Genomic DNA, 20,198 nt, shown 5'->3' with positions numbered 1-20,198 from the left:
AGTTGAACTTTGGTCCCACTGAAATCTATGGGAGTAGTCCAGAGTTTCTTCTACCCATTTCTTTTTGTCCTTTTATCTGTCCTCTCCCATGCCTGTTTGCAGCTCCTAGAAGAGAGGCAGACAAATGGACCTTGAGCAGGGCAGAAGGTTAGGAACAGCTATGGTTGCAAAAGTTATTATAGTAATAATTTCCAGGTTGCAACAAAGCAATCCATGATGTGGGGTGGAACTTTTTCCAGTGCTTTTTTTCCTCCTTAGACATTTTTCATTTCTTAAGTTCATTAGTAACAATGAATGGGTGCCAGCTGCAAACACAATATTAGGCAAGCTTGGCAGCTTCAAAGTTTTAGCTTTGTTTATTAAGCAGAAGTAACATAGTCATGCTAAATTTGATCACTGTATAGAGCAGCCTTTCCCAACCAGTGTGCCTCCAGATGTTGTTGGACCACAACTCCCATCTTCCTGACCGTTGGCAATGCTGGCTGAGGCTGATGGGAGTTGTGGTCCAACAACATCTGGTGGCCCACTAGTTGGGAAAGGCTGGTCTAGAGCATCAAAAATTTCCAGATAGAAACTAAAATTTTCCAGTGCAAATTATCTTATTCAAATCACCCTAATTTGCATAGGAAAAGTTTTCAGATAAATTTCCAGTTCACAGCTTTCTGGAAAGCCCACATCACTGTCAATGAGGGTATATGTGTATATGTGCGTGTGTGAATTTCCTGAGGAAAGTTCCATAGAAATACATTACGCAAATTACATGTATTATGCACATAACTGAATATTTGATCTAATACATCCATCTACTTTGATTTATTAGGCTCAAAATAAATTCTCAATAAAATAAATTCTCAAACCTCAGAAGTGTTGCTGGATAAGCAAGTGGCCCCTTTGGAACATTGTGGTAGTGGCAGTGCTGTGGTATGGAATGCATGATAATGGTGCCTAGTTGGCAAGGGCAAGGAGCAGGGAAAGGGAAGCCACTGCTAATATGCTTTAATATGCCCTGCCGTTTGTCAAGAGTGGGTGATGAAAATTGGTGTAGAATAAAGTTGCCACCAGATATTTGGTAGAATAACAAGTTCAATCAACTCTGAATCTTACTTTGTTAGTCTTTACCTTGAAAGTTTTTCCCCTTAACAAAGCCCACCGAGTTTCCACTAAATCTGCTACATGTCCATCTAACAAGTTTTCATGCCACAGCCATTCACTTTTTATATCCCCATGCGATATCTTTTGAAAGACATGTGCGTATGGAAATATGTGAGCATGTTTAATGGCCCCATGCATCCGCAATCAAATGGACACCTGCAACAATGATTTAGTGTGAGGATTCCACCACTGTAAAAAAAATTGGGTGGATCTCAGAGCCTTACATGTCATATTGCTCTGGTAGTAACCGGATGGCTCAGCTTCACTGAAGGTATCCCATCTGCAGACGCTCCTTAAAGTCAGAGAAGGCCTGAGAGATTTAAAATGCTGGTTTATCTGCCACCTTTCCCTTCCTCCCCATGGAGAAGGGAGCCCCCAGCATGTTAGACTACTCACATCAATAGTGAAGTTGCCAGAGTTTTGAATTACCTGGCTCTCAGCATATGAATTTCTGCTCTTAATGCTTGCTGGTATCGCACATCCCTCTCAGAAGTTCTTCGTTGGCTCAGATTGTAATCTAAACTATCAAAAGGAAAGAAGACAATCCTTTCTACAAGAGTATTCCATAGGCCAAGGGTGGGGGACCTTTTTTCAGCCTGAAGGCTTCTGGGCAACCTTCTGAGGGTCACACGCCAATGGTGGGTAGAGCTAAATGTGGGCAGAGCAAGAAAGGCATATTTTACCTTTGTACAGTTGACTAAATTCTACCCATACTCACACGCTCTCCTCCATTCAGGGAAGCAAGAAACATTATCAGAATTCAAGGATGCATTTCAGCCAGGAAAAAATACACAAGGAGGGTGCCAAGAAGGGGGTGTGACTTAATAAGAGAGGGTGTTGTCTGGGGAGAGTTCTGAGGACCAGGTAGAGATGCCTGGAGAGGCACACTTGGCCCCTCACCTGAGATTCCCCCACCCCTGCCATAGACAGTTTGCTTCCACTGCAGAGGTTGTGTCTCTGGTTGCAACCTGTCCTGTCTTTGACGGAGGAAACACCTGAAGAAGAGGCTCTGATGAAGACAGGCAGGTTCATGTGGGAGAAGAAGATCCTTTGCATAACCTAGCCTTTTGCCCAGAAATAGACTGGAAGCCATATTGTAGTTTGCAGTTGCTGCAAAACCATTTCTGTAGCGCCTCAAAAAGTAATTTTCACTCGTTGGGAAATTTCCAACCCTTGCTACCCCCCCATAATAATAATAAACTAATAATCCAGGAATTGCTCTTTTGCTAAATAATGAGCACTTCGATCTGTCTTAAAGTGAATCAGTTCCTCTTTTCAGAATAAGACAAGACTTCCCTGCATTTTCAGAAGAAGAAAAATGAGTCATGTTAAAGCAGTGTTTTTTACCCAGTCCTCAAAGAGCCAAACGGAGGAACAGGAGAAATGTCTTTATTTATTTTTTTATTTATTTTATTTATATCCCACCCTTTCTCCCAGCAGGAGCACAAGGCGGCCAACAAAAGCACGGAAAACACTTTAAAACATCATAAAAACAGACCAAAATATATTAAAACACAGCAACCATTAAAAACATATTAAAACAAAAACATCCTTAAAACATTTTTTAAAAAGCTTTAAAAACAGTTTAAAAGGTTTAAAAATATATAAAAAAGCCATTTTTGTCTCAATGAAGAATTTCTATGCAAAGCAAGTATTTCCAGTGTAGCTCTGTTCGGTTTCCTTTTAAGGAGACACAAAATTTAGGATGTGGCCACTTGAACAGTCCTGCTAGCCCCTTCTTTTGACAGCCGTATATGATTTTAGTTTAGAGAAAAGACGAGTAAGATGTGACATGATAGAAGTGTAGACAATTATGCATGGCAGGGAAAGAGTGGATAGAGAAAAGCTTTCCTCCCTCTCTCATAACATTAGAACACGTAGACATCCAGTGGAGTTGACTGTTGGGAGATTCAGGACAGATAAAGAAAAGACACTGTTTTTAAGTTTTTTATCTTTTATTTTTATATTTTAAGTTCTTTTATTCTCACTCTTTTATATGTGTATGCACATATATACATATATACATGTGTGTGTGTGTGTGTATGTGTAAGCATAATGCATTTTATGTATTTTAATTGTATTTTATGCATTTTAATTTACTGTACTGTTTGTGTTTTTATTGTGTATTTTACTATATATGTGTACTATTTTATTGTAGCCGCCCTGAGTGCCCTATTGTAGGGTAGAAGGGCAGGAGAGAAATATTTTAAATTAATAAGTACTCCTTCACACAGCACATAATTAAACTCTGGAATTCACTCCCCCAAGAGGCAGTGATGGCCACCAACTTGGATGGCTTTAAAACAGGATTAAACAAATTCACGGAGGATAAGGCTATCAGTGGCTACTAGCCACGATGGCTGCACTCTGCCTCCATAGGTGCAGGTGGTATGCTTCCGAATACCAGTTGCTGGAAACCACAGGAGGGGAGAGTGCTCTTTGCACACAGGTCCTGCTTGTGGGTTTCCCATGGGCAACTGGTTGACCACTGAGATAACAGGATGCTGGACTAAATGGGCCACTGACCTGATCCAGCAAGCTCTTCATATGTTCTTAGGTTTTTATGATCTGATGTGGGGAGCTTGTTGGAACATAAAAAAAAAATGTAAGAATATTTACAGCATAATAACAGCACACATGCATCCTGCCAGTGGCAAGCCACTGCTGTGGGCAAGGGGCATGGAAAGCACAGTGTAATGAGCTCTGGACATAAAGTAAGGTTTACTACACTGGGGGTTGCCGTCGTGGTCCCCACAGGCACAGATGCACCCACAGAGGCTTTCCCTGGTTCCCACATGGTCCCCTCTCCAAAGAAGCTAAATTTGAAAGAACCATTCTGTTGCAGCCAGTTGAACAGGTTGCAGCGTGAGATCGGTTGTGGTCTGTGTGTCGTGCCAACAACAGTTTCTCTAGTTTACTAATGTGCCCTCCAACCCTAAAAGGTTGACAACCTCTGTTAACAACCCAAAAAGATTGGCAACCCCCGTTATCTACCAATGCTATGGGATGGGAGAGGGAATGCAAACTGGGGCTGCTGTTTTCTGCGATAGCTGCATGTTTTGCAGCCTGGGTAGTTCCATCCATCAGGAACTGCACCAGGATGACAAATTCAAAAGTATAAAACTTGGTGACATATATGTGTTCCTTCTCTCTCTCTCTCTCTCTCCCCCTGCCCCCATTCCAGGACTCTTAAAGTGAGCAAATAGTTGGCTTTTAAATAGCAATTGATTTCTTTTCCTATAGAAAGAAGGTGCACATCATGGCAAGTGCAACTGGAGAGACAGGGGGCTTCCTTTCTTTGGGACTCTCTTTTTCCTATTCCTCCTCCCCTCTTGTACTTGAGATCTCAGGTCACAAGACACTGTTTTGTAATGTGTGAAGTCAAAGAGAGAGAAAAGCTGAGTAAATCCAGTCTAGTGAAGGATTGTTGGGGCAAAAGAAAGTTGTTCATGCAATCAGTGAAAAGGCCATTCATAATACTCTAATGCTTAGAAAATCAATTATATCATTATGCAAATGAAAAGAGCAATTTATCAGCTGGCAGTTGGAATCGTAATTTTTTTAAACGTATTCCCCAGCCAGTATTTAGATATTTCTTTAACCGTTTCTTCAGAAGTTAAAGGAGTCCTGCTGTAGCAAGGGATGGACGAATTTGGCAATTCTGACTTTTCTCACTTTTTCCAGACTTAAATTCAATTCACATTTTGCAGCAATGCCTGATTTAAAAAAAAATCTTCATGAACATTCATTAGCATTTTAGTGCAAATTTCTCCTAATATACAGGTTTTTGTATGCAGTTTCTACATATACACATTTTTGCAAGCAGCTTTCCTTAATATGATGCATGTATGTTTTTTTCTCAAATATATGAATTTTTATGCACACTTTCCCCCAATATATGCATTTTTGTACATAGAGTTTTGCTGGAGAACGGCATCACAAAATCTGGAGAAGTATGAATTTCAAAGGATAATTGTGTTTTGGTTTGTGCATTGGTTCAAGAAGTGCAAATTAAATAGTTTCTCACTGAAATGCAAGCAAAATCTAATTTCTCCCCCATTACTAACTGTAACTACCAATTCATGTAGCCCTGGTCAGATTAAAGGCCATGACATTGATTAGCTGGGGAGTGAGAGTGTCGGAGAGTTACAATGAATTCCCTTCTTTGCCTTCTGAACTGCAGACTGGTGCTCTCACTATTCGGCCACTGGATCACACTAGAATCACTGCATCCAGTAGCCATTTGCACAACATTTCTCATCCAGCAAGGACACCCATATGGACACCTGTTTCAGTATTCTAATGTTTTCTAGCTGGATCTGGTCCAGGAACTGTTGATAATAATTCATCGAGAAAGTACAAATACATTACTTTTTGAAATTAAGACAGTTACCTTTGAAATTATACTGTTTTTTCCAGGGGTACCCTTCCCCCCCTTAACTTACTAAACTGAATTATGTGAACCAATTTAAATTGATTATTTCTTTCCCTCATTGCTGATTTAAAGGAGGCTTTAACAAAACTTTAGGGGCTTAGACTGGACTCGGTCAGAATTAGGGATTGCACAAATGGCTTAAAGAGCAGGAAACTGTTGGTGGCTAATCCTTCCATCTATATTTAGAACCCTGACCAAAAAGACAAAGGCATCTCATACACAGGCAGAAAGCAGTTCTGGATATAAGTGCAAGATATAACCTATAGCAAAAAGAGCCATTGAAACATTTCCAGAATGCCAGTTGATAGGTTATTGCCCCTTGAAAAGCTCTTCCCACAAATCAGAAATATTTTACTTCCAGAGTGGAGAAGTACACAAATATCTGAAATGTGGGGCTGGTTCACACATCTGTGTTCTTACAGCCAGTGATATTTACATGTGTAAATCAGCCATTATAGAACTTTCATATCACATCAGAGACCATGATTTTCAGTGGAGTCCATGATATATATAGATGTGTAAGGTGGTCCACAGAATAAGAACATGCAGCACAACTCTATATACTTACATGTCTGTGTGTAATACAGAGGAATCATGTCCAAATTGAACTACGTATGCTATGTCTGTTCAGAGCAACCTTCTCCAATCTGATACCCTCCAGAAGTTTCGGACAACTAATCAGCTGATGAGAGCTGTAGTGTAAAACATCTAGAGGACACCAGGCTGTGTTGGCTGGGACAGATGTTGGGCTCCCAACTTCCATCATCCCAGTACTTAGGCAGTGGTCCAGGGTTATGGGAGTTGCAGTGCAACAGCTTCTGGCAACCCAAGGTTGAAGAACACTGAAGTAAAGGATGCTTAGCTAAAGCAAAAACAAAAAAACCCTGAGGACATCTTGTTTGTTTCTCTCTCCCCCCCCCTTTTCCCTTTCCTTTTTTTTAAACCAGTAATTCCATCAAGTTGGTGAATCTGTGCTCAATATTCATTAGCACATGGCTGACAGCAGCTGGATTTATACATTTGGTAAGTATTCTTTGAAAACACTTATTGGAGGACGTTTGCAGATCAGCTGCTGCTGCTACTGACATGTATGTGAAACATGGCTTGCCCAGGCTAATACACTGAGACGAATATAGATGAAAGTCTTTTAAGAGGCATCATGGACCCACTTCACACTTTCTATGGCAGTGCAGACATACTTCTGGTACATCGTTGGTTGTAAATGGGGTCCATATTTTTCCAGACATGTTGTGGACATGTGCCAAGGAGTCACAGCCATTTGCAGATGCCTGCTGGATGCATGCCTCAAATAGTTTTCAGGAATATTTGGCCTCTTGTATCTTTTCCTTCTTGGTGAGAAAAGCTGTTGGGAGGGCCAAGTTAGTAGACAAACATCAAAGGAAAGGATTAAGCAGTCATTCCCACCCTCCATTCAATATGAAGCCACCCATGACTGCTTTGCGCAACGAAAACAACCCAGCAGGAAAAACAATCACAGAAGTATTTGTACTGTGTGGTTTGGCCCTTAAGGTTAAATAATTCTGGAATTTTACTTAGTCATTAACATTAAGTAACCACAAGGTGGCAGTGTTTCCTTAATAACAGCAAGTAAAAATTTGTCACCAAGGCAAGACATGTTAAATACTACAGCAGCTTATATGTGACTAACATTTAAGAATAAAAATATTCAAAGTATATTTTAATTGTTATATAAATAATGTTTTCATGTTTTTCCCAAATCAGCATTTTTAAGGCCAGCACACAAACCATTTAAGGCAAAGTACTTTTAACAAATATTGTCTCTTTGTAAGGCTAAATAAATAATAATGATCTTCACTCACACCCATCTCCTCATCATCTGCAGCCCTAGCAATTTGATACCTGCTGCTCCTGGTCAGAACAGTTGCGCCAGCCCCTGGCTAGGAGATGGGAGCTGCTGCCACCCTGTTCTGGTCAGGAACTTGTGTGACTGCCATGATCAGTTGTTAGCAATGCCCTTGATGATTGTTATTGCTCAGACTGTGGACTGTGGTATCTCTGACCTGAGGTATGCCAAGGTTTGCCAGGGCTTGACTGCTTCCGCTGGTACTTCAGGGAGTCACATCAGAACAAGATAGCTGAGTTGTGGTCACATCTTTTAGGGCCAAACTAGCCGCAATATGGAAGATCTCTCATTATCTTTTACTTTGGTTAGACGTCCTCTGAAGCTGCCATTAGCCACAGAGCTGGGGGGGGGGGCGGGAGGCAGGTGCTATATGGGCACCTGTATATTTTCTTTCCAGTGACTAATAGCATATTTTGGGGGTGAGGGTGATTTCCATCTCACAAAATGGCATGGAAGGACAGGGTTTTAACCTCCCCCCGTTTTTGCAGCTCTAGTTTATATCAAACCCTCTCTCTACCACCCCACCCCACCCCATGGCTGCTTTTAACCAAAGAAAAATACATACTATGAGATTGAGCCATACACACTTGGGGGGCAAAACTGTGATTTCATATCATTTCCCCAGGGAGTAGTCTATTACAGCAAAAATGAGAAAGAGTCTTGTATCTTAAAGACTAACACATTTATGACAGCACAAGCTTGGGCGGGCTAGAGGCTCACTGGTCAAATGCATCAAGTGTTGTCCTCAGGTAGCAGGTGTACGTGTATAGAGAGGTGTAGAGAGAAAGAAAAAATGTGATTTATATTGCATTCCTAGTTTCTCCATGGTCTACTAGTCATTACATTTTTATACTGCCCTCCTCCAAAGAGCAATACACTGTTGTATTGTTTCCATCACCCTGTGAGGTAGCTTAGCCTTAGAAATAGGGATTGGCCCAATGCACTTTATGGCAGAGTGTAGGGATATGGGCCTGGGTCTCCCCAGTAGAAATCCAACACTCTACCCACCAAATTGTCCTGGTTCATATTATATATGTGAAACCAATGCTTCTCCCAGCCCAAGGGAGCATGCTAAGGGTGTTTTGCCATCCTTATGTCATTCAACGTCATAACAACCCTGTGAGATGTAACTAATTATTCACTAGCTAGAAAGAAAAGAATGAGCCAATGGCATTTGTGTCTGAATGGGAATATGAGGTTGTGTCTTCCAAGGGTACCCAACATGCTGTTTATGTCCATGCAATGAATATATGAAAAGGGTTGCTCTACTCTTCTGCTTTGTGGGGTCTGAGTCATTTATCTGCTGTTCTTTTGTTGTAGGTGGAGAACTCAGGGGATCCATGGGAGAACTTCCAAAATAACCAGGCGCTTACATATTGGGAATGTGTTTATTTACTAATGGTTACTATGTCCACTGTTGGTTATGGAGATGTTTATGCAAAAACAACCCTTGGTCGCCTTTTCATGGTCTTCTTCATCCTCGGGGGATTGGTAAAATTCTTGTTATTTTTTGCTGGATTCCTCCCCCCCCCCCAGTGTAGTAACCTTAATTATAGCAAATTGATGAATAACATTTCAAACTATGTATGCAAAGTTTGCATTTTGCAGATCCATTTACTTAACTAAAATGTGAATGCAGTGGTGTTCTTAAGATTATAATGCATGCAGATTCAGAAAGGAGTTTACAGTTTTAACTTTTAAATTAGCAATAACTGCATTGATTTGACGATTATGATGATGATAATTTTAAAGTTAGCTGCAGTTTCAAGAACCCTCCCTACCCTCTGTGTTCCTTTCCAATATTCCAACAAACACTGTGGCTTAGGACCACCTTTAAAGAGCCGCCTCCCGTTCCAGACGATGGCAAAACTATGTTCTCTTTCATTTCAACAGACGGCAGCCATTTAAGAAGTAACATGCTACTAATACATACAGTCATTGCAAATCTCCTAATGGGGGGTCAGTAAGTTATGTCTCTACTGTCAGGGCCGGTGCTATCATTAGGCCAACTAGGCAGCCGCCTAGGGCGCAGACCTCAGAGGGGCGCAGTACTGACCTTTGAGGAGCACAGTTTTATACAGATTAGTTTTTTTTAACCCTTGGAAAAAATGCAACTAAAATAAATTTAGGAATTTCAAGTTTTGTGCTTTTCATTTTTTCTACAAGACATCTGTTTTTGAAAATTGAAGTTAGCCATTTTTGGGGTGTGTGTGTGCAAGTAGTTAGCCTTGCCTAGGGTGCAAAATAGCCTAGCACCGGCACTGTCTACTGTGCATGTGGAACTGAGTAAGTACATTGAACAACAAAAATATTTACATGTACTTATCTTGTCTCTAATCAAATTGCCTCTAGTTTTCTGTCAATGCCAAAGACACTATGGCAACTGTTGCAATTTTGTATGTCTTAAATTGTCTTAAACAGCGGCCCTAGCATTAAGATTTACATTCTGTAAGGTAAGTAACTTCAACCCGCAACATATGTAATGTACATCTACAATCACATAAATATTTTAAATATTTGCACATATTTTGGTATATGTTATATACAACTGTTTTTTAGGGATGTTGGCATCTTCTAGGTGCTTTATAAATGCGGTATTTATATGCATTTATTTCCAAAATAGGTGCCATATTTGCGTACCAAAAATGAGGCCATGTTCACTGGCAGCAGCTCTTAGAAGTGTCCAGTCACAAGCAAAATGTTTGTTGGACAAAACATGGCAGATTCCATTTCCCCCCACCCTCCTTGTCGCTTTTTTCCCCTTTTACATTCTTACATGTTCTTATGAACTTTTTAAAAAAGCAGACTTAAAAAATATTATTTTAGCCACACTGTATTCATTCTCATGTCCATGGAAGGAAAGCCTCTGCTACCATCTTGCTTTCTTTGATAATGGGGGAAAAACCCTCACTTTAAAAAAAAAAATAGTAACCCTCAGTCTAGTAATAAAGCATTTTTTCTTTTCTTTTCTGTTTTTTTTTGGGGGGGGGGTTGGCAGTGTGTAATATTTGGATATTCCTGCTTGCCCCTTTTCAATGCAGCATAGCATTATCACTTGGATGCCACTTTGACCTCATTTTGCTCTTGGCTTTTTTGTTTTATTTTGTGTCCTTCTCTCTCTTTGGACCATTTTCTTTAGTTGATCAGATGTACATCTCTTTCAAGACCCAACATTTATGTCAAACTTTCTTGTTTTAATTTTATTAAAAACAACAACCTTTTTTTTACCTTTTTGAAGGAAAAAAACTTTATAGATCTCTTTTGCATTTTCAGATCTTAAAGATGATATGTCTTCTTAAAATATTCATCACCCCCCTTTCTTTGGCCTCTCTTTTTAGTCTTTTCTTCTGTCTCCTATCTTCTTCCTTAGGCCATGTTTGCCAGCTACGTCCCTGAAATCATAGAGTTAATAGGAAACCGCAAGAAATATGGTGGTTCCTATAGTGCGGTTAGTGGAAGAAAGTAAGTATTCCAAGAGGCTCTGCTGCCTCTGGTGCAGTAGAACACTCTCTGCATGCCATTTTCTTTCTTTGTGCTTTTGTTTCATGCATGTAGGCAATGTTTGCGCGCTACGTGCCAGAAATTGCTGCTCTCATCCTTAATCGGAAGAAATACGGCGGGACTTTTAACTCAACCCGAGGCAGAAAGTAAGTCTAAAAAAGAGTAAAAAAGCAAAGAAAAAAGAAGGCAACCATGTGTGGTTGTGTGACATTAAAAGAACCCACCATGGTGGTAGCATCTGACTCACGGACACACCATGATGCACCTATGTGTGCGTGTTTGTGTGTGTGTCCTGTTGACATCAGATGGCCTCCCCTCCCCAGGTTGTCACACAGCGTGTTAGAGACCTGGGCCATGCTAAGGTACAAGTCACAATGATTTCCCGTTCTCCAAGGGAACTGTGGAAAATACTAGAACTCAGTTTACACAGTCTGGAAGATGACCCTGCTATTATTAATATGCAGTCAGCTGACAGAACAAAGTTGTTGGTGTATCAAACATGTTTATGTCAGTGAAGGGCTACTTCTGTGGTTGATTTTTCTGAACACTGATCTTACAAAGAAATCTGTAAGCCACTTCACACTGACGCAGTGGCCACATCTGAGTACCTTGGTACCTTGTAGCGGTCATCACCTAGGCTATGCTCATGTAAAGGTTCTGTTCTTGAGAACTGCCACTTCCACAGTGGGTCGACAACCATGGTTGTCACACAATGGCCTGAAGAAGCCACAACCCTGCAGATCAAAGCATATAGCTCCTCTGTGTGTAGGTACCAGTTCTCACAAGCAGCACCACATCAGCTCTGCTCAGTTCTGAGCCTGGAGTGGCCCTTGCATGCACACATCCAGGCTACTTGTATGGGTAGTGCTGTAAGTGTGAGCCACTCCTGTGTTAATGTCATGAGAGACCACATGGATGTGTCTCAATCCAGGGTATTCCGCAAACCAGCTTCCTTTCCCCCCCATGAACATTTGACTCATTGATGATATTGGAACATATCTAAATCGTCTCAAGTGACTATGACACTGATGTTGAGATAATCAATGTCAAATCAATGTCAGATGCAGCCCTTCACTGATTTGATTTTCTCTTGACAAATCTAATACTTATTTTAGCTAGGTTTTTAAATTCACCCTTATTGACAACATCTGGAGTTTCTGAAGATTTAGGCCCAGTATTTTTAAAAACCAGGCTCCACCCTGTCTCCCTCCGCAAAACAGAATTTATGCTGATGATAAATAGTGAATAAATACATGTATAACTTCAGTGCTAAAATCCTTCTTCAGTTCGCAGCAACATTTAACCTATAATGATGCTGGTTGCACTAATTTTCATAAATTAATTGTGCAATCTGTCGAATAACTGTTAGTTACTTTGACCAAATTACTACCAAGATCAGGTCACCAGACACAAAACTGCATATTATACCTGCTGAGGAATTTACCTCAGAAAAACTGTCCAGGGCCTTAACCATTCCCAATTGTCCTTGACTCAGTCTTCTTGTCTCCTTCTGTCTTCAGTTCAATGTGTGTTCTGCCATTCCACAGAAAAAAGATGGAAAGAGCTTGTCAGCAAACCCCAAATTCTCTTCACTAGTCCATATAAATAACTTAAATTCCCATTTGCCATAGTATATAGTACATAGAAAAGTGAATCTTCTGACCATTTCCTTTTTAATGGATCTTGCTGCCTTTTCTCTCAACCCATAAACCATGTTTACTGGGGGGGGGGTTGTGGGCTTTTTTTAAACTATGTGATGTGATTATGATGATATTGGATCCATCCCTCTTTGCCTCCACAGCTGACAAATCCCAAGACACCTATAATCATAACCTAACTCATTCCAAACTAGCTTTCCTTCTATTGCGAATGGGATTCCAGGATTTTGGAAATGTCTTCCTTTAGATACATTTTATTTAAATGTTTTTCTGTTACTATGTAGTTTATTACATGCTGGGAACATGGGGGAGTATTCAAAAATATTACATCCCTCACATGCAGTCTGAAGTGGTAGTCCAGAATTCTACCACCTTATTATGCACAATGAGCTTTTAAGTTCCATGGAATGTAATGAAAAGAGGCTTACATTAGTTATGTTTAAGTCCAACTGATTTCTGTAGGACTTAATCACCATGAGGTTTTTCCCCTCTAGTATGCCTTTTTATTTTATTTTTTTCACATTTGATTTTTACATGACTCAGTGAGCCAGGTGGCATGTAAAGCTAAGCCAAACTATGGTTTAGTGTGAATGAGCAAACATATGGGTTTCCGGAAACAAAATTGTGACTGCTCCTCTTCCTATCCTGATGCTGCCACACTGCTCTGAGCTAAGCGATGGTTTGGCTTAGAGTTACGTCCGAACCTTGCCTTGTGGTTTATCTCACTGTAGAAAAATCACAAACTGTATCCAGTGGCTGTTCTGTGGTTTGTCTGGGGGAACCAAACCATGTTTTAGCTTACATCAATGCAGCAGCAGCAGGACTGACGGAAGAGCAAAGCAGTCTTCTCTCCAGTAAGTTAGGTCCCGGCCAGGGAAGTCCTCATCAGAGGCAGATCAGGAGGCTCTGGTCTTGGACCCAGCCCTGGAATATAAATAAATGGACCTCAAGCTGCATCGGAGGGTGAGGGGCCAGGGTCCTGTGATGATGTCCAGGAGGCCGTCTGTCTCTGGCCTCTGACATCAAGACTCGGCAGCCCCTGACCCCAAGGGAGAGGCATTGCCTCAGACACTAGATGGAGACCTGACCCAACCAGGGGTGTGCCCAACTATAGGCCTGGATTCTTTGGGAGTAAAGATCTGGCTGCAGGTGATCAGTGGGAGTCAGCTGAGATTTGGGATGTGGTTCAGCAGCTCCAGCATAAAACCCCCAGTGCTAGGCTGGAAGAACTGGTGGAACATCTATACTCCAGCTCGGCACCTGACCCGTCTAAAGATTGCCTGTAGACCCTGGGTCCGTTTCTTGTCTTAGAATTATAGAGTTAGAAGGGGCCTATAATCGAGTCCAACTTACCATTGCTCAATGGAGGAATCCAATTTAAAACATACCTGACAGGTGAGCTGCCTCTTGAATGCCTCTAGTGCTGGAGAGCACACCCCCTCCCTAGATAATTGGTTCCGTTGTTGTATCACTCTAACAATTAGGAAGTTTTTCCTGATGTTCAGTTGAAATCTGGCTGCCTGTAACCAGAACCCATTATTCCTTGTCCTGCACTCTGGGATGATCGAGAAGAGATCCTGGCCTTGCGTGTGACAATCTTTCAAGTAGTTGAAGAATGCTATCATTTCTTCCCTCAGTCTTCTCTTCTCAAGGCTAAACATGCCCAGTTCTTTCAGTCTCTCCTCATAGGGCTTTGTTTCCAGTCCCCTGATCATCCTTGTTGCCCTCCTCTGAACGTCCTTCTTAAAGTGCAATGTCCAGAACTGGATGCACTACTCAAGATGAGGCCTAACCAGTCCTGAATAGAGGGAAACTAGTACTTCATGCAATTTGGAAACTATCCTTCTGTTAATGCAGCCTAAAACAGCATTTGCCATTTTGCAGCCACATTGCACCGTTGGCTCATATTCAGCTTGTGATCAACAACAATTCCAAGATCCTTCTCACATGTCGTATTGCTGAGCCAAGTATCCCCCATCATATAACTGTGTGTTTTGTTTCTTTTTCCTAGGTGTATATTAAACTTTGTCCTCCAGGGTATTAGCTATCCCTCCCAATTTTGCATCATCTGCAAATTTGATAAGCATTCTCTGCACTTCTGCATTCAAGTCATTAATAAAAATGTTGAAGAGCACTGGGCCCAGGACCGAGCACTGCAGTACCCACTCGTTATCTCCCCACACTTTGAGAAGAAACCACTGATAAGCGCTCTGAGTACAATTCTATAGCAAACTGTGGATCCATTTAATAATTGTTCCATCCAGCCCACATTTAGTTAGCCGGCTAATCAGAATATCATGGAGCACTTTGGCCAAAGCTTTGCTGAAGTTGAGTTATATTATATCCACAGCATTCCCACAGTCTACCAGGGAGGTTACCCGATCAAAAAATGAGATAAGGTTAGTCTGGCAAGATTTGTTCTTGATAAATCCATGTTAGCTTCTTGTAATCATTGCCTTGTTTTCAAGGTGCTTATAATCTGCTCCAGAATTTTCCCAGGGATTGATGTCAGGCTGACTGGTCTAAAGTTCCCAGGGTCGTCCTTCTTGCCCTTTTTGAAGATAGGGACAACATTAGCTCTCCTCCAGTCATCCGGCACTTCACCCATCCTCCACTATTTTGCAAAGATAATAGACAGTGGTTCCGAGAGTTCTTTAGCCAGTTCCTTCAATACTCTAGGATGCAGTTCATCGGGCCTTGCACATTTGAACTCGTTCAAAGTGATTAGATATTCCTTGGCCATTTATCTATCAATTTCAAGCTGCAGTCCTGCCCCTTCAACTTCACGTTTCCCAGGAGGGTCATAAACCCTCTTTTAGGAGAAGACTGAGCCAAAGTAGGAATTGAGCACTTCTGCTTTTTGTTTGTCATCTCTTATCATTTTGCCAACCTCATGGAGTAGCTGTACCACCATTTCTTTTCTCTGTCTTTTACTGTGAATATATTTGAAGAAAGATTTTTTGTTGCTTTTAGTGTCCCTCCCCAACCTCAGCTCATTCTCAGCCTTAGCCTTCATGACATCATTCCTGCAATTCTGTGCTACCTGTCTGTACTCTACCTTTGTGGCCTGGCCTTCCTGTTATCTGTCCTTTTTTGTTTTCATATCACCTCTAAGCTTTTTGTGAAGCCACATTGGCTTCTTCTGCTTTCTTCCCCCTTTTTTCCTTGTTGGAATTGTCGGAATTATGCCTTTAGAATTTTCTTTTTTAGAAACTCTCACCCATCTTGGACTTCTCATTAGGGTTGTTTGCCATGGAACCTTACTTACCATTGTTCTGAGTTTATTAAAATTGGCTTTTCTGAAGTCCAAGGTATGCGTATGGCTGCTCTCAGCTTTTGCTTCCTTTAACACCAAGAACTCATGTATAACATGGTCACTTTCCCCCAGAGTTCCCATAACTGCCACTTCATCCACTAAATCATCTCTATCAGTTAGAATCAAGGTTAGAGTCAAGGATAGCTGATCCTCTAGTTCCTTCCTCCACTTTCTGTTGAAGAAAGTTATTTCCAACACAAGTCAGGAATTTCTTGGAGGAGCCATGCTTGGCAGAATTTGTCTCCCAACAGATATTGAGGTAATTGAAGTCCCCCATTACTACTACATTATTCCTCTTCGATACATTGGCAGTTTGCTCTTCAAAGGTTTCATCCTTGTCTTCTCCTTGATTGGGTGGTTGGTAGTAGACTCCAACCACCATGGTCTTTTATTACTTGCCCCATTTATTTTAATCCAGATACTCTCAGTGGGGCTAACAAGCTCATCCTCTTGTACTTCTGTGCAGAGATATATATTTTATCATATAGCTTGACTCCAACTTCCTTTTTATTCCTTCTGTTCTTTTTGAACAAGTTACATCCTTAAGTTGCTGTATTACAATCATGGGAGTCATCCCACCAAGTTTCAGTTGTACCTATCAAGTTGTACTTAGCCTTCTGTATTAAGAGTTCAAGTTTGTTCTGTTTGTTTCCCGTACTCTGGAAATTATTATACAGACATCGAAGACCATGTGTTTTACAGTCTGACTTCACTCCTACATTTTTACGAAGACTATTATTGGGCTCCATTAGAGATGTTCTCTCAGTTCCTGTGCATAAAACTTCGTCAATCTTTACCTCCAAGTTTCCCTCCCTCCCTCATAGGATTCAGTTTAAAGCCCTCCTGATGAAGTACTCCATGCTGTGTCCAAACACATTCTTCTCAATCCTTGCGAGGGGCAACCCATCACTTGTCAGCAGTCCATCTTCCAGGAAGTGTAGCCTGTGGTCCCAGAATCCAAATCTTTTGCATTGGCACCACCTTCATAGCCAGTCATTCACCTGGAGTATTTTTCTTTCCCTTTCTATTCCTCGTCTAAGTACTGGAAGGATGAATTAGAAGACTTGTCCCTTACCTTCATTACTTAAAGATTGCTTGGCTTCTGACCCCGGATTGTTCTGACCCTGATTCTTGCCTGACCCCCTTGGTTTTGAGGTAGACTCTGGACTCTGACTTCGGACTGACCCTGGATACTTCCCTTGCGCTGCCCTCACTTGTATTTCTGCTGGGGAGCCTCTCACCTCCTACAGGAGCCAGGTAGGAACAGGACACAGTAACCCACATATTTGCTCATTTGCACTAAGCCATGGTTTGGCTTAGCCTTACGTTTTCTGTTGAAGTTCTTTCATTTTTAAGGTAGTTTCCCTCAGTGAGGGTTTGGTGCAGGACTTTTCTTTACTCTTGAACAAGTCCAAGTCTTTGGAAGGGGCCGGATCTTGCATTGCAATCCTATGCATATCTACTAAGAGTAAGCACCACTGAGTTCAAGGAAGGCCTTACCCCTGGGAAGGAATGCATAGGATTGCAGCTGAAATTGCTTAAACATTGAATAAAGTACTTTGATGTAATATAATTATAGAGATATCTCATCCATTGACATTTTGCCCGAATAAACAGCATTTTCAAGAAGCTAGTCTGTAACATAAGATGTTTTGTCACTGGTACCCAGCATTGCTCTGTTGTCTCTAAACTTAGACATGATCTTCAAATTCCCACATCCTGCTGATCCTTAACAGCTAGCTCGCAGGCTTTGCTGCTAGTTTGGGGCTTGCTTAATATTATTTGACTTCTGGGGGCTTTTGCTTTCTTTTTAAAAATATACTCTTTATTTGTCTCTGTTCATCTGTCTCTATTTGCCTGTATATTTTGTTGACTAAAGCTGAACTCTGCCATCAGTGCACAGACTGTTCGATTTAACCTTATGCATTGTTTCCTGGTTCAAAAAGCTAATTTCTAAGTACTTTGGAGAAGCCCTTTGCTCACGTACATCTTTCATCAGAGTACATAAGCTTGGGAACGGCACAGTAAAAAACCATTAGCATCTTGCGTTTGATATTGGTTTTGCAGTCAGTAGTACAAGATTGATGAAATGTTATGTTTGGCCAAAAATTTGAGTTTTCCTTTGGAATTCAGCATTGAGAGAATGGGTTGTCAGAACCAATAAGTTTTCTGTTGCTTGGGATAGGAGGCATGTGGTAATAATTAGCAATATAAGTCTTTAGCTGAGCAGCTCAGCAACAATTCTGGCAGCAAACATAATGAGAAACTACAGTGCTGCAATTTCTAATGTCAAAAAGTTTCCAGTTAAAATTGAATGCATTTGCAAAAACTGGAGCCACTAAACTTTGTTGAAAGATGTTGTTCAGAGTCTTAAAACAGTGTGTGCATTTCCTTCTCCCAGGAAGAAAAATACATTAAGCTCCTTTGTTTATGCATATTATTTAAGTTTTTTTTAAAAAATGCAGAGTTAGAAGCATAAAACAAAGGCTTATCTGCCAACAGGCCACTCTTCTGAAGACAGTATAGTTTTGATCCATAAAGCTTTAAGGCTGTAATCCTGTGCAGACTTACTAGAGAATCTTCTGTGTGATTTTCTCCTGCACAAACATGCATACGATCCAGCTGTGTGTTGGCACAAAGGCTTGAAGTAGGCCTGCAAGACTTGCTACCTAACAAGGCAAATGCAGCTCACTAGCCTTGTCTTGTGACCTGCCTACTGCTTGACAAACTCCCCAATTTTGCAATCTTGAGGCAGGCAGTAAAACTGTAGATGGAGATTCACTGAGTCTTTAGTGGATCACCACACATAGCTGGTGGCCTGCATTCAGTTTGGTGAGACTCAAGTTGTGCAGACCTACACAGGGACTATTTTTGTCCGTATCCCCGACACAATCGCTAAGGTCAGCTGAGAATACTCACTTAACAGAGATCTGAGTATAGTAGTGGGGACTGAAGGAGCAAACTCATTTGCTGATACTAGGCAAGCTGCTGTCTTTCAGTCTTAGTTCACCCTCATCTGCAGCATAGCAGTACTACTACTACTACTACTACTAATAATAATAATAATAATAATAATAATAACAATAACAATATTAGCCTACCTTATCAGGATTGTTGTAAGAATTACAGAAGCTGATTACTGATATGTGAAATACTTTGGACACACTAAAAGTGTTTCATTAATAATCAGTAAATGTAAATAATAAACAATGAGCAAGAATCCTACTAAATAGTGGAATGATTAAAGCCTGCAACATGGCCCAGCATTCCATTCCGAACTGGTATTTTTGAACATAGAGAAAGGGAGATGTTTGGTCCACTGGCTGTCGATGTGACAGTGTTTCATCTCTCTGTATACAAAGAGTTTGTGGAGCTCTCTTATGTGAAAGACTATAGGCTTCCTAAACACAATCTATTGTCTTTTTGTCCTTCTCCACTTTCTGAGGCTGCAGTCAGACAGCAGTTTATTCTGTTTCCCTGATGGTTCCTTTCCTGGTAATTTCTGCATATTATTTGATCTTCTGGAAATTGCTTCCAGAAAAAAACTGTTTGCAACCCCATTAACCCAGAAAAGTATGGGAGTAAAGTGATGACATTTGGGGCAGTATGCCAGAATATAGTTCTTTCCTGTCGTTTTCATGGGGGAACAGATGTGCGTATGTGTGGAAAGGGTGGGGGAGTAGTGACATGTCCAATGACATTCACTGTTGTGTCACACCACACCCAGTGGTATGAATGAAATTTAGCATGACATGGTGTTATATTGGTCAAAAAGCCACAGTTCCATGTTGAAACAGGTACTGTAGTGTGAAAGGAACTTTAGAAATTGGGACAGAAGTGCTACCATTATAATCAGTAAAATGAATGCAGTAAAACCCATGTCTCAATGTGGCCTAACTGTACCGCTCCTGTCATGGTGTTGTAGCTGTTTAGAAGGAGGAGATGGTCATGATAGACTCACTGGTTCATGGACATTTTTAGAGAATATACCAATTGAGTATGAACAGTGGAGATACATAAAGAACCTACTCCACACTTTGAGAGCTCTCTCTTGTTGGATATTATGCAAAGCTGGGTATCTTATTGGAACAGTATCTATCAGTCTCTTGTTACCTGCTGTGAATGTTCATGATAGGGCACAATGCCATTTTTATTGTTTATTTCTGGAGTTTGTGGGTTGCGTCATTATTTTTTTAAAAAATGAGGTGAAGTATAGTTGTGAACACTTTACACTTGTTCATGAATGGCAGT

General features: G+C 41.0%; 1 protein-coding gene across 11 annotated transcripts in view; it reads left to right on the top strand.

Moving 5' to 3' along the window:
• The window catches only part of KCNMA1 (potassium calcium-activated channel subfamily M alpha 1), an 848,545-nt gene that overhangs the window by 519,717 nt on the left and 308,630 nt on the right, over positions 1–20,198 (top strand). For 9 of the 11 annotated variants that reach the window (XM_061634884.1, XM_061634879.1, XM_061634878.1 and 6 more), the window contains 3 exons: positions 6,535–6,610; positions 8,793–8,963; positions 10,843–10,934. In XM_061634884.1, coding sequence (XP_061490868.1) covers positions 6,535–6,610; positions 8,793–8,963; positions 10,843–10,934 — 339 coding nt within the window. Of the gene's footprint in view, positions 1–6,534; positions 6,611–8,792; positions 8,964–10,842; positions 10,935–11,027; positions 11,120–20,198 lie in introns of all 11 variants that reach the window. The other 2 variants (XM_061634887.1, XM_061634892.1) reach the window with 2 other exon arrangements.

Source organism: Rhineura floridana, chromosome 7, assembly GCF_030035675.1.
Source record: "Rhineura floridana isolate rRhiFlo1 chromosome 7, rRhiFlo1.hap2, whole genome shotgun sequence".
Classification (NCBI taxonomy): domain Eukaryota; kingdom Metazoa; phylum Chordata; class Lepidosauria; order Squamata; family Rhineuridae; genus Rhineura; species Rhineura floridana.
This window is presented reverse-complemented; position numbering and strand designations above follow the sequence as displayed.